This window comes from Amphiura filiformis, chromosome 11, assembly GCF_039555335.1.
Source record: "Amphiura filiformis chromosome 11, Afil_fr2py, whole genome shotgun sequence".
In the NCBI taxonomy this organism is placed as follows: domain Eukaryota; kingdom Metazoa; phylum Echinodermata; class Ophiuroidea; order Amphilepidida; family Amphiuridae; genus Amphiura; species Amphiura filiformis.
Window position 1 is genome coordinate 5194493 of NC_092638.1, and position 13582 is coordinate 5208074.

Here is a 13582-nt window from a genome sequence, read left to right on the forward strand (position 1 = left end):
ACCTGATGAATCTATTCACTAATAATAACAATAATAATAACAATAATAATAATAATAATAATAATAATAATAATAATAATAATAATAATAATAATAACACTAACAATAATAACAATAATAATAAAAACACTAACAATAATAATAACACTAAATAATAATATTTTTAATAATAATAACAACAACAACAACAACAACAACAACAACAACAACAACAACAACAACAATAATAATAATAATAATAATAATAATAATAATAATAATAATAATAATAATAATGAAAATAATAAGCAAGCGTCCAAATAAACCTTCAAAATCTCGAATTTTGTCATTACAGCCATTTGTGGCAGGATTTCATTCCATCGACGAGCATCTTTAAATTGACACTACATCACAATGCATTGACCGATTTCAATTCTGTTTTTTGATGCTTTAATAAAGCTCAATAATGTAGGAACATTAAATAACGTGTTTTTGCTGCGATTTTTGAGGTGATATGCCTATTAAAAGGGTCCCGTATTGCTCCTTGTCCTTGGGCCCCCGAGGCTCTTGCTAGATAATCTGACTTATTTAATTTCTCCGTCTATAAATAATCAAGATATACCACTATGATTACAGTATAAATTGTGAACATTTTAATTACAACCACGTGGTCACAACTATTCTATACACATTTTTAAATGTGTATAGAATTAAAATTCTTAACAGTTATAACCTGCTATTAATTAATTTAACGAATTTCTATTACAACGAACATAACAAACAGAAATAAAGCGTGACATGACAAAAATCGGATAGAGAAATAAACATAACAAATTAATTAATAAATTAGCATAAAAATGCACAATAAATAATTGAGTAATTGACAATATAAATAAACAAATTAATTAACTAATTGATAACAAAAGATTAAATGGGTGACTCAACGAAATGTAATAAAATATATAAAATTAGAATAACAAAATTATAATTAATAACAACATGAAACGATAAACAAATTAGTTAATAAATAGGTACCTATAAACGAATAAATAAAAGATACTTATGTAACACAATAAACTTTTGAATAAAAAACTATACATATATATAAGCTAATCATATATCACCTAATTATAAATGAGCGAGCGAATAATGAAAAGATGAATACAAAAATGATAATTTCGAATGTAAACAATACACAAACCAAAAGTCAAGATTTAAAATAATAATAACAATCAATGAAAATTTTCGCTTGACAAAACCAGTAAGTTTTTTACTTACTCTAATATTTCGTCCTACACGTCGGAGGACTTCTTCAGATGTGAAGCTTTAGATGTGGTTAGACAAAGACTGGTAGATGACAAAGATCTCAAAATGCGCACCAAACTGGAAGTTGAAGATATTATCGAACTCCTCGAATTTATTCTCACCACCACATATTTTGAATTCAGAGGTGCCATATATAGGCAACGGTTTGGCGCAGCGATGGGCAGCCCAGTCAACCCCATCATAGCGAATTTATTCATGGAATTCCTGGAACAGCAAGCTATCGCGACTGCCCCGATTGATTGTAAGCAACGGTTTTGGCGTCGTTATGTGGATGACGTGCTTGAAATCATAAAAACAGGTGAAGTCCAGAATTTAACTGATCACTTAAACCAAGTTGACAAAACGGACAGTGTAAAATTCACATACGAGGAAGAGAAAGAAGGGCAAATACCATTTCTCGACACGTTTATTGTTCGGAAACCTGATGGTACGGTAAAGCTCCTGGTATATAGGAAACCAACCCACACTGACCAAAATCTCAGTTTTAAGTCAGAACACCCTCTCCATCAGAAAATGGGTGTTGTCCGAACTCTATTTGACCGTATGTACAGCGTGGTCACGGAAGAAACGGATAGAGTAAATGAAGAAAAACATGTGCGTGGAGCCCTTAAAAACTGTGGCTATCCAAAATGGGCAGTAGACCAAGTCAAAGAAAAAATGAAACAAAAATCTAAAGCGGCTGTGAAACCTAGCACAATGAAAGATCAAAAGAATGAGGACAAAAGCAAGGGGGTGGTAGTGCTCCCTTATGTCAATGGAATCTCTGAACGAGTTCAAAGAATTTTCAAAAAGCACAAAGTAGACACTGCAATGAAGCCCCATCAAACCCTCAAAAAGATTTTGGTCCACCCAAAGGACAAGAGAGACAAACTAAAGACAGGCAATTGTATTTATGAGATCGGCTCCCAAAATTGCGATCTTAGTTACGTTGGTGAAACCTCTCGTTTGTTCGGGATTAGGCTCGCAGAACATCAAGCGGAGGTTAAGAAAGCGAATGAGAAAAGGTTCACTCGGTCAGAGCGAAGGGCATCAGAGCAAGAACAAACAAAGTCAGCCATATCTGATCACGTCGCTAGAGCAAATCATGTTGTCAACTGGGAGGACTCCAAGATACTTGGAAAAGAGCATATCAGAAGATCCAGAGAAGTACGAGAAGCGACGGAGATCAGAAAGAGGGGGACAAAGACCATGAATAGAGAGGAAGGCACTTATTTCCTAAGTCACGTATATGACCCACTTTTAAAGACTGGATACAAGACCAATCACAACCGGAAGTCAGTTTCCCGGGAAAGTGGATCAGATGCTTCACATCTGAAGAAGTCCTCCGACGTGTAGGACGAAATATTAGAGTAAGTAAAAAACTTACTGGTTTTGTCAAGCGAAAATTTTCATTGATTCTGTATTACAAACCTGATGAATCTATTCACTAATAATAACAATAATAATAACAATAATAATAATAATAATAATAATAATAATAATAATAATAATAATAATAATAATAATAATAACACTAACAATAATAACAATAATAATAAAAACACTAACAATAATAATAACACTAAATAATGATATTTTTAATAATAATAACAACAACAACAACAACAACAACAACAACAACAATAATAATAATAATAATAATAATAATAATAATAATAATAATAATAATAATAATAATAATAATGAAAATAATAAGCAAGCGTCCAAATAAACCTTCAAAATCTCGAATTTTGTCATTACAGCCATTTGTGGCAGGATTTCATTCCATCGACGAGCATCTTTAAATTGACACTACATCACAATGCATTGACCGATTTCAATTCTGTTTTTGATGCTTTAATAAAGCTCAATAATGTAGGAACATTAAATAACGTGTTTTTGCTGCGATTTTTGAGGTGATATGCCTATTAAAAGGGTCCCGTATTGCTCCTTGTCCTTGGGCCCCCGAGGCTCTTGCTAGATAATCTGACCTATTTAATTTCTCCGTCTATAAATAATCAAGATATACCACTATGATTACAGTATAAATTGTGAACATTTTAATTACAACCACGTGGTCACAACTATTCTATACACATTTTTAAATGTGTATAGAATTAAAATTCTTAACAGTTATAACCTGCTATTAATTAATTTAACGAATTTCTATTACAGCTTACCTTCCTATTTTCAGATTATATTTCCAATATGTATGCCATGGAATATGCAACAACGTTTCTTCTTTAAAAAATCCTGGAGGAAATTAAAAACCGAACTCAATGGAGCAAGGTTTTAAATGGACAGGCAATAACATTCACACGCAGATCTCACCCTGATACTGCTAGCCTCGCGTCCCAACGCCACGCTGATCATATTGAACTTTGAACTGCCAAGTTTAAAGGGGGAATCCCGAAGTTCATTTATGTTGATGCAATTTAAATGCATTAACATTATAAAAACTAATATTAGTTTACCAATATGCTGTGTCAATTGGAACAAATAACAAATTAAGTAATAAATTAGCATAAAAATGCACAATAAATAATTGAGTAATTGACAATAGAAATAAACAAATTAATTAACTAATTGATAACAAAAGATTAAATGGGTGAATCAACGAAATATAATAAAATATATAAAATTAGAATAACAAAATTATAATTAGTTAATAAATAGGTACCTAAAACGAATAAATAAAAAGATACTTATGTAACACAATAAACTTTTGAATAAAAAAACTATACATGTATAAGCTAATCATATATCACCTAATTATAAATGAGCGAGCGAATAATGAAAAAGATGAATACAAAAAATAGTAATTATTTCGACTGTAAACAATACACAAACCAAAAGTCAAGATTTAAAATAATAATAATAATAATAATAATAATAATCATAATCATAATCATAATCATAATAATAATAATAATAATAATAATAATAATAATAATAATAATAATAATAATAATAATAATAATAATAATAATAATAATAATAATAATAATAATAACACAATAATACTACTAATACTACTACTACTATACTACTACTAACAGAATAATAATAATAATAACTAGAGCAGCTGTGGCTCAATAGCCACTATTATTGTATGGATGTGGATTGCTGACGTACTACAATTTGTAGTTGTCTACTTGAAACGCATTGTACCTTCACATGTAGTAATTCATTCACATCTTCACAACATATGATTTAAACTGGGAAATTCCTAAGATCAATAAACATTGATCTTTCACATTACATTACTTCCTGTAGGGAATTCCAATATGATGTCATATCCACTTTACTATCTTGCAGATTCCCCATCCATAAATAGTCATGTCTTTGTTTTGATTACATCACAAAGGGGTTTCCCAAACATTCTTATACACCAACTCGTGCAAAGGGGATTTCCCATCTCTCATGGAAGTAGCTTTATATTGTAAACAAAATAAATAATCAAATTAAATTACTGGGCACATCACGACATTGTCTTTGCTTAAGTTTAGCAATTATTTTAAACTGTTGCGATTTGTTAGTTCACAGCATCTCTTGCCAATGGTAGTGAGCTTTGATCATTTTATAGCGAGTGTGTAGAAGAATTCAAATATTACAGATATACCTTTTGTAGGTCCTGTGGTTCTTGAGTTATATTGTAAAGAGATCTGAAACAACAACACTTGTAAAACGATAATAACAACAATAAATTAGTACAGGGCGCTATCGGGTGATGTTAAAGTTAGGATCTAGTTTTGCTACATTAGTAGAACCAATGTTTTTAGTTTTAATATTGTTGTAATATACCTCAAATTGTTCCTCTCATTACTAGGAATAAAAACGTTTATTGTCATTTTGCACTAGAATGCTTAGTTCAGGAGAATAGAGTAAACTAGGTCAAATGTCAAATATTTCATGCACAGAGGCCAACTTTTAAAATGCACCAATTCAATCGCAACATATCTCAAATTGCTCCTCTCTGCAAACGAAATAGGAAAATTTTAGAAAATGGCATGAATTCATGGGTCAAAGGTTATGCATGTACATATCTATTGGCCTTTGAGTGAATTTGAGTACCAAAATTGTGAATTGAGTACATGTTCGAGATTTCCTATATTAAGGGGAGTAATTTGAGACAAGTTTCGATGAAATCGGACCATTTTAAAATTTGTGTATGAAATTTTGGACATTTGACCTATCCGATCGCATTACAATATGATGCGACAATTTTTACGTTTTGGCCCCACTGTGACCTTTGACCCCTTTTGTGAACCACAGGGGGCATAGAAAAAAATGGAACTAATAAAATTTTTATCATTTGCCAAAGATGCCAAAAGACATTGGTTCGACTAATGTAGCAACAGAAAATCCCAAACCCATAGCGCCCTGTACTAAATGAAGCAAGTTTTCAAAGTACATGATTTGTAGAATGAACTTTTTCAAAACAAAGTATTATTTCTCAATATTATTGATTTAGATAATGCCGAAAAACCATTTTTTGGCTGCTTCGACCAACACTACCTCGTCTATCCTTAAAGAGTGCTTAGAAGTTGGTATGGAAAAAAATGTCCTTTTTGTATTCAAGATTCAAGATATATATGAGGTTTTCCAAAAGACCGAATAATTATCAGCTTAGCGGAATATAAGGTAGTATAATTGTATTTATTGAGAGCAGTCGTTATTTTTAACAAACCCGGTCGGGAATTCTTCATTATGTGTCTATCTGCCAACGGAGTTTAATATTCGGACTTCGAGGAATGTTAACCCTAGAACTAAGATTTTTTATCCGGCGCAAAAAAACCCAACAAAAACGCACACGTTTTGCCCAAACGACCTAAGCTAATCGTAGATCCATCCTTTGCGCTCATTTTAGTGATAAAATGTTTACCTCAAGACCTTACCCGGGGGTAGGACCGGACGTCACAGATGACCATAGAGGGAGGGGGGTGGTGAGGCCAATCATTGGTTTCTACAGTAAAATCTATGATTTTCATTTCTTTCCTGTGAAATTATTCCAAGAGCTACCGACTTTTTACTTGTTAGTCACATCTATTTGACCCCGCAAGAAAACCTCATTTGAACCCATCCCCCTCAGTCAGTGTTGCCGATACCTTACAAGCAGTGAAATAAGCACAAAGGCGTGGCGAATCAACAATTGACCTCCCAGTCCGAGCCAAATGTCAGCTAGAGAGGGCGTTTTGTTTGCACTGGGCGCCGCCATCTTGTGCGGTTTGCGATTTCTTCAAAACCGCAAAGACAATTATTTTATACCTGTGGTGCTGCCAATGAAAAGAAGGGATTATAAATAGAGAGGGCCTTTTAATAATTGGCAAGTTTCATTAATAAGAATAGAGAGAGCGTTTTATTTGCACTGGGCGCCGCCAGATGATGGTGGAAGCGATATCGTCATTTTTGACGTCGCCATTTAAACCTGCAAATTCACAGTTATTTCCAAAACGGCAGTAATGTAAGAAAACGGAGTCGGACGTGTATATCTGTGCACTGTATTGTTACACTTAAAATACCGTGTACATGTAAGAAGACAATATTGATATCTTCAAAACCTGTAAATTCACAGTTATTTCCAAAACGGTAGTATCAGAATGTATAACTACGGAGTCGGACCGTTACACATAATCATGAAATCTTCACAAACAATTCTAAATTTGTTATGTGGTGTCCAAGCAAAATTATGCTATTCTGAAACCGTTGGGGTACGACAAAGTATCCCACTGTAAGTATGTCAATTTTCCATTTGTAAATGCTAACCGTATATTTTGAATGGGGCTCTCAGCCCTGTATCTTAGTCAGCCTCGTACATCACGTGTCGCGTGACCTATACCACCTGGACGCCGCCATCTTGTGCGGTTAGCAATTTACTTCAAAACCGCACAGACAATTATTTTATAACTGTGGTGCTGCCAATGAAAAGAAGGGATTTTAAATTATAAATAGAGAGGGCCTTTTAACTGGCAAGTTCAGTAATAAGAATAGAGAGTGCGTGTAGAAACTGTGCGGTGCTCCCAATGAAAAGAATGGATCTTCAATTTGTGGCGCTGCTATTGTAAAGGAGGGATCTACGTCATTGTAAAGTGACATCATTGTAAAGTGACATAATAGATTAGAGAGGGCGTTTTGTTTGTACTGTGCGTCTCAATTTTGTGCGATTTTGTTGGGTAGAAAATACAGCAGAAAAACGTACCTTCCCATGCAGCCTATGTGGGTAGAAAAGTAATAAGAATAGAGAGTGCGTGTAGAAACTGTGCGGTGCTCCCAATGAAAAGAAGGAATTTTAAATTTGTGGCGCTGCTATTGTAAAGGAGGAAGAGAGGGTGTTTTCTTTGTACTGGGAGTCGCCATTTTGTGCGATTTTGTTGGGTAAAAAACCGCACAGGAATCACCGTGGTACCACAATCATTTGTACACTCGTGTAAAAGGTGGCTATTGGAGCCTCTAAATCGATAATGATAATTATCGTGAATTCTTAGGCGACACAGTGTCTTCGCTTCGTAGTGCTATAGTGTCAAAATATTAAGATTTCATTAATAATGAATTGTTGTTAGAGGGTATTCTGTTTTAGCAAATCACAGATTGTCACTTTAAATCATGTTGACTTACAAATAATGATAAGATTTTATCGCTTTGTTTATCATTCAGATACGATCCGAGGGTTACAATGTTGTGTTACAAAAGCGACGTAACAAGCAACGCTAAACACGGATATCATTTTACTGGCACACATGCAGACATATATTCCTTCATCAAATGTCGACGCAGTTAATTTTCTACTTTCTACATATCCCGACATATATATACATGGATATTACAAAATAGAAACATGAAGGAAGTTAACAACATTTCAGTTATATTTACTATCATACTAATGTCTTCATCATCAAACGCTTGTTATAATTCTGCCGCTTCGATGGGAACCGGAACTGATGAAGGATTGTATGATCCACCGAAACAGTCAGAACATAATCAGGGTTCATCTGCGTTTGATAGTCAAATCTTCAAGACTGTATGGAATCTACCCAGAAATAAGTGCGAATCTCACTTCGGTGTTGATTTGAATCTTACATCGTATGGGATAGAAGCGAATGCAGTTAATACCAAATGGAATGGACATGCGGTAACTATATTTTACAATGACGATTTAGGATTATATCCTGCGTATGAGGCTAATGGTAAAGGAGAGATTGTGAAGAAAAATGCTGGGTTACCACAGGTAATCATTTTGACCAGGTTTACTACGACGTTTCTTTATTTGCTGTATGCTGTTTTAAGGGGGTACTACACCCCTCGATAAATTAGTGTACCTTTTTGCGTTTTCTCAAAACTAATAACACAGTGGTAACAAAAGTTATGTATATTATAGGGGCAAGAAACCAATTACTACACTGAAATTTCAGTGACCCAAGACAAGTGGTTTGTTATTTATGATAAGAAAAATAAGGTACAGCTAGCATGTACCTCGTTTCCTATCATATATACTAAACCGCTTGTCTTGAGTCACTGAAATTTCAGTGTAGTAATTGGATTCCTTGCCCCAATAATATACATAATTTTGATTACCAGTGTGTTATTATTTTTTGAGAAAAATGCAAAAATAGTCACAAATTTACCACAGGGGTGTAGTACCCCCTTAAGAGTGATGTTAAAAGGTTGCAGTATTGATCATGCTCGATGATCATGTAAATTAACAAATAAAGGTGAAACTCGCTACAGGAAAGAAATTCGCACACTTAAATTGTTCACCTAATTTGTGGCCATATTTTCTGCTGCCCTCAATTCTTTTTTCCAAAGATTAAAGGGATTATAATTGAAGACAAAATTAAAAAGATTAGTATGCGTATGACCTCCTGACAACCAGACCAAAAATTCTGTACGGCGCAGGTCAGCAACCAATCACACCGCGCCTTTGCCCTGACGTCAGACGCAAACTAGTCTTTTTAATTCGGTCTTCAATAGTAGCAGAACTTTTCTGCACAAAATATTTTGCCTAACTGCACCACCAAACGATTAACAAGCACTATTTTGATCATAATAATTATATCGGGTCTGTTTTATTTTAATTTTAAGAGACACACAACAACCGTGTTGTTAGTGTAGTCTAAATTGCTCCAGAAGGCTCAATTGCAACCATAATGGGCCGCAACACTTAGGGTGAGGGTTATGGCGAGGGGTTATGGTTATGGTTATGGTTAGAGTTAGTATATTGCCATGATTGCGGCTTATTTTGGTTGCAAAAAATAATAAATATGCCTCCCGGAAAGGGTTCTACTTACAGTGATGTTGGTATATCGATGGTTGGGTTTTACGTGCCTAATGCGAGCACATTTATTTGGATGCCTCTGTGAACAATTGGTATACTGACGTGTTGCAAAAAACAGCAAAAAGTAGGTAGAGAAAGTCAGCATCTGCGTAAGGTTCTGTATTTCGAAGAACTACCCCCCGAAATTGATGTCTCCAGCAGCAATTGCAATTTCATGTAATTTCATGAACTTTACTGCTCTATTTTGGGAAATGGACTTTTTTCCATTAATTCTTAGACCCAAATAAATGGTACTGAAGCCACGATGCCTTGACATTGAACTTTCCATTGTGATAAATTTTGGAATAATTGTTTTACTTTCTCTTCAGCTCACGAATCTTACACAGCATCTTGAGAAAGTCGCAATTGATATCATTGCCGCAATTCCAGACCCCGATTTTACCGGTTTGGCCGTGATTGACTGGGAAAAATGGTTCCCGCAATGGGACTTTCCGGGTAGTATCATGGATCTTTATCGTGGTCCATCTATTCGACTGGTTCATGAAAGACATCCGGATTGGGATGACACTACAGTAGAACTTGTTGCTAAACTAGAATATGAACAATCCGCCAAAGCACTTATGGAAGGAACATTACTGTTGGGGAAGAGGTTTGTATTGTATTTGTTCCGCTACATGCGGAAACATTTAATTAACCATGATTTACTGTTGATGTTTCTGCTTTTGTACTTGTTGATGATGATAGTAAATTATCTGCATGGTATCGATGACGTCATTAACTAGCTTGCTAGCAGAAATTGACCTTCTTTGGGGATACGGGAAAGATGATGATAATAACGGTGTTGATACGACGCAATGACGATAATAACAGTGATATAGTGACGATTAATTAAACATTCAATATCCATTGTTTTCTTCTTTTTTTTTCAGATTAAGAAGAAAAGGTCAATGGGGTTTTTACCATCATCCTTACTGCTACAATAAACACGGCAGTGCCAAGGGTTGTAAACCGGAGGTCCAACAATTAAACAATTACATACCGTGGTTGTTTCGTCAAACAACTGCATATTACCCATCCATTTACATCAATGATAATGTTGCCAATGTTAGTGACTTTGTTCAGGCGAGATTCGAGGAAGCTTTGAGAATTCGAGAGGATTTTGGTGATGTTAAGAAGCAAGATATGTTCAGCTACTGCAGATTCAACTACAGTCACACAAGTCTACATTATAATCTGGTATTGTTTTCTTTCAATCTTCACATTTGAATTGTATGCTCTTTTTAAAAGTTCAACTTTAATAAAAATGATATTGCTTTATTTTGTTTATAAAAAGCAAATGAGATTTTTTTACTTATTATACTTCTAACTTTTACTTTTGAGTTTAATATAGGAAACAACAACGGTGAATGTCAAAACTTTACCCCTGCACAAGCAGGCACGACTTTGACAAAACAATTTTTTGCATTGTGAAGTTTGTTAAAGCCATATTGTAATATTGGCTGTGAAGGATGCCCTCAATATTTTTCAAAATTCTGCTTTTATTTGACACGATTGTAATGCACTTTAGTAAACTGGCATACCTTGCAAAATCAAGACTTTAGTTGCTCTAGTTTGCATGGTTTGGTTAAAATCCGATCTGACCAAGACGGTTTATAATTACGATGGAACTTTATTCGAACGCGTACGCGATGTTCATAACACAGTGCGTACATGCCGTGCGGGACAGTCATACACACATCAAAGGACCGTACCGTAGCACGACCGGTGGAGTGAAACGCAATTTTCTTTGCTTTACCTCAGTTGTTCGGCTTAAAATTAAAAGGGTACATCTGACAGTAAAAGCTAATATATTATGGAAAAGAAATGCTAATCTAGTTCTATGGAAATGTTACAATATGGCTTTAAGTCGATCAACTGTAATACAGCACCTCATGGTCGCTTCAGAGGGCAACATTCAGACTATCACTATGGACCACAATGGCATCATCCCAACAGCATAGTTCAATAACCACAATTAAACAATCATAGTGCATAATTTGACATCAAGTTTCAGAGTATGAGTTTTTTTACCCAAATTTTCAAAGGTCATTCAATGAATGTGCAAATTTATTGGGGTTAAAGAACTGTGCCTTGATAGATGAGCATGTTGTGGATCCTAGTGTATGGCGTACCGATTTGATCCAGGTGACTAAAAGCAATTCATTATATTTGTTATCACCATGCGCTATTTTGAATAACCATAAAATAAAAATCGTATATATCTCAATATTTGCTTTTCAGAAAACATTGAACGACACCATCCTCAAATCAGCAGAAAGTGGTCTTTCAGGTGTTGTGTTGTGGGGAGACTATAACGACACTGATAGCAGAGAAGCTTGTCAACAATTGAAGCAGTATGTTCGTGATGCTCTAGGACCTACTATCACGATAACATCAATGGCTGCAACAAATTGCAGTTTGCGGCTTTGTTCTGGCCATGGTCGTTGCAGTGGAAAGATTTTACAGTGTAACAAAGCGAGAAAGCAACACGTTTCAACGATGTTTTCTGAATCACAGCAGGATAGCGTCGTCAGACGAAACCGTAGAAAGCAGTTGATGAATATGTTTCAAAAGTCGGTTGATGCTATAAACGAAACTTCTGATTATCATAAAGCGTTCAATGACGTCGAAGAGGAATGCTCATGTATGTGTTTTAGTGGTTGGTCTGGAGATGGTTGTGATATGCCCTCTGAAAATGAATCTTAATTCCACATAGAATGAGCTACCGCATCCTACTGTCTTCTGTCCTATCCTCAGCAATGCATAAATCATGCTAGTTTTACACAAATGTTGTCCCTAAATACTAGATGTGGTGGTGCCATACAATGCAATCTAATGCACAAAGTTTTTGAGTTAAAACATGAGAGCTAAACATGAGATATAGTTATTTATATAAGGTTATTCTGCATTATGGGAGCTTCTAAATATTTTTTACCTGCTGTAAAAGTTAACATCAGAAGATGCATCTAATTGCAGTTTGCGGCTTTGTTCTGGCCATGGTCGTTGCAGTGGAAAGATTTCACAGTGTACCAAAGCAAGAAAGCAACACGTTACAACGATGTTTTCTGAATCACAGCAGGATGGCGTCATCAGACGAAACCGTAGAAAGCAGTTGATGAATGTTTCAAAAGTCGGTTGATACAATAAACGAAACTTCTGATTATCATAAAGCGTTTAATGACGTCGAATGCTCATGTATGTGTTTTAGTGGTTGGTCTGGAGATGCTTGGGATGTTCCCGCTGAAAATGAATCTTAATTCCACATAGACTGCATGCTACCGCATCCTACTGTCTTCCGTCCTCAACAATGCATCAAAAATGTTACACAAATATGGTGTCCCTAAATACTAGAAGGTCGTCCCAAAATATGTGGTGGTGCCATAAAATGGAATCTAATGCACAGCGTTTTTAAGTTAACAAATTGAATACATGATACAAAACCCACCCAAGTCCATACTTTGGCCAAAAAAAACCCCCTTTACGTGCGTCTAATGCGCATGTGAAATCCAATGCACACACTATTATAGTGCCTCGCAAACAGGGCAAGATTGCAGACCTGCTAAATTGAGGTGATAGCAACAGTGATGACGAAATAAGTGGTAAAAAACGCAGAAATGAAGCTGAATGGGCACAGAACAAGAAAAAAAGACTAGAAGACTATATATTTGTACACAAATACGGCTATACCCGCATGTTATCGGTTTACACAAACTTACAGTACTTATTTGCTGAGGACTTCGGTTGCTGTTGTCAGTCTCTCTAATTCACAGTGAAGCTATGCAATTTGATAGATTGAAATTCACAATGTGCAATTTGATTAGGGGAAAGCTATTCCAGAGAGAGTATGTAAATTAAATGGAACAGCCATTTCAGAGGGAGTATGTAAATTAAATGGAACAGCTTTTTTTGGATCATTTCAGAGGGAGTGTGTAAATTAAATGGAACAGCCAAAGGTATGTAATTTGAATGGAACAGCCTTAACGCTTC

General features: G+C 35.1%; 2 protein-coding genes across 2 annotated transcripts in view; one reads left to right on the forward strand and one right to left on the reverse strand.

Annotated features, from left to right (window-relative positions):
- The window catches only part of LOC140164249 (deoxynucleoside triphosphate triphosphohydrolase SAMHD1-like), a 50745-nt gene extending 47158 nt beyond the window's left edge, over window positions 1–3587 (reverse strand). Inside the window, exon 1 of the mRNA XM_072187518.1 lies at window positions 3465–3587. The gene's annotated coding sequence lies outside the window, so the exon portion shown is untranslated. The remainder of the gene's footprint in view (window positions 1–3464) is intronic.
- LOC140164250 (hyaluronidase-1-like) overlaps window positions 1–13241 on the forward strand; it is a 33589-nt gene extending 20348 nt beyond the window's left edge. The window contains exons 2-5 of the mRNA XM_072187519.1: window positions 7939–8509; window positions 9925–10205; window positions 10486–10792; window positions 11837–13241. Of these exons, the coding sequence (XP_072043620.1) occupies window positions 8120–8509; window positions 9925–10205; window positions 10486–10792; window positions 11837–12301 (1443 nt within the window). The 5' untranslated portion in view covers window positions 7939–8119 and the 3' untranslated portion in view covers window positions 12302–13241. The remainder of the gene's footprint in view (window positions 1–7938; window positions 8510–9924; window positions 10206–10485; window positions 10793–11836) is intronic.
- Window positions 13242–13582: the final 341 nt, after the last annotated feature.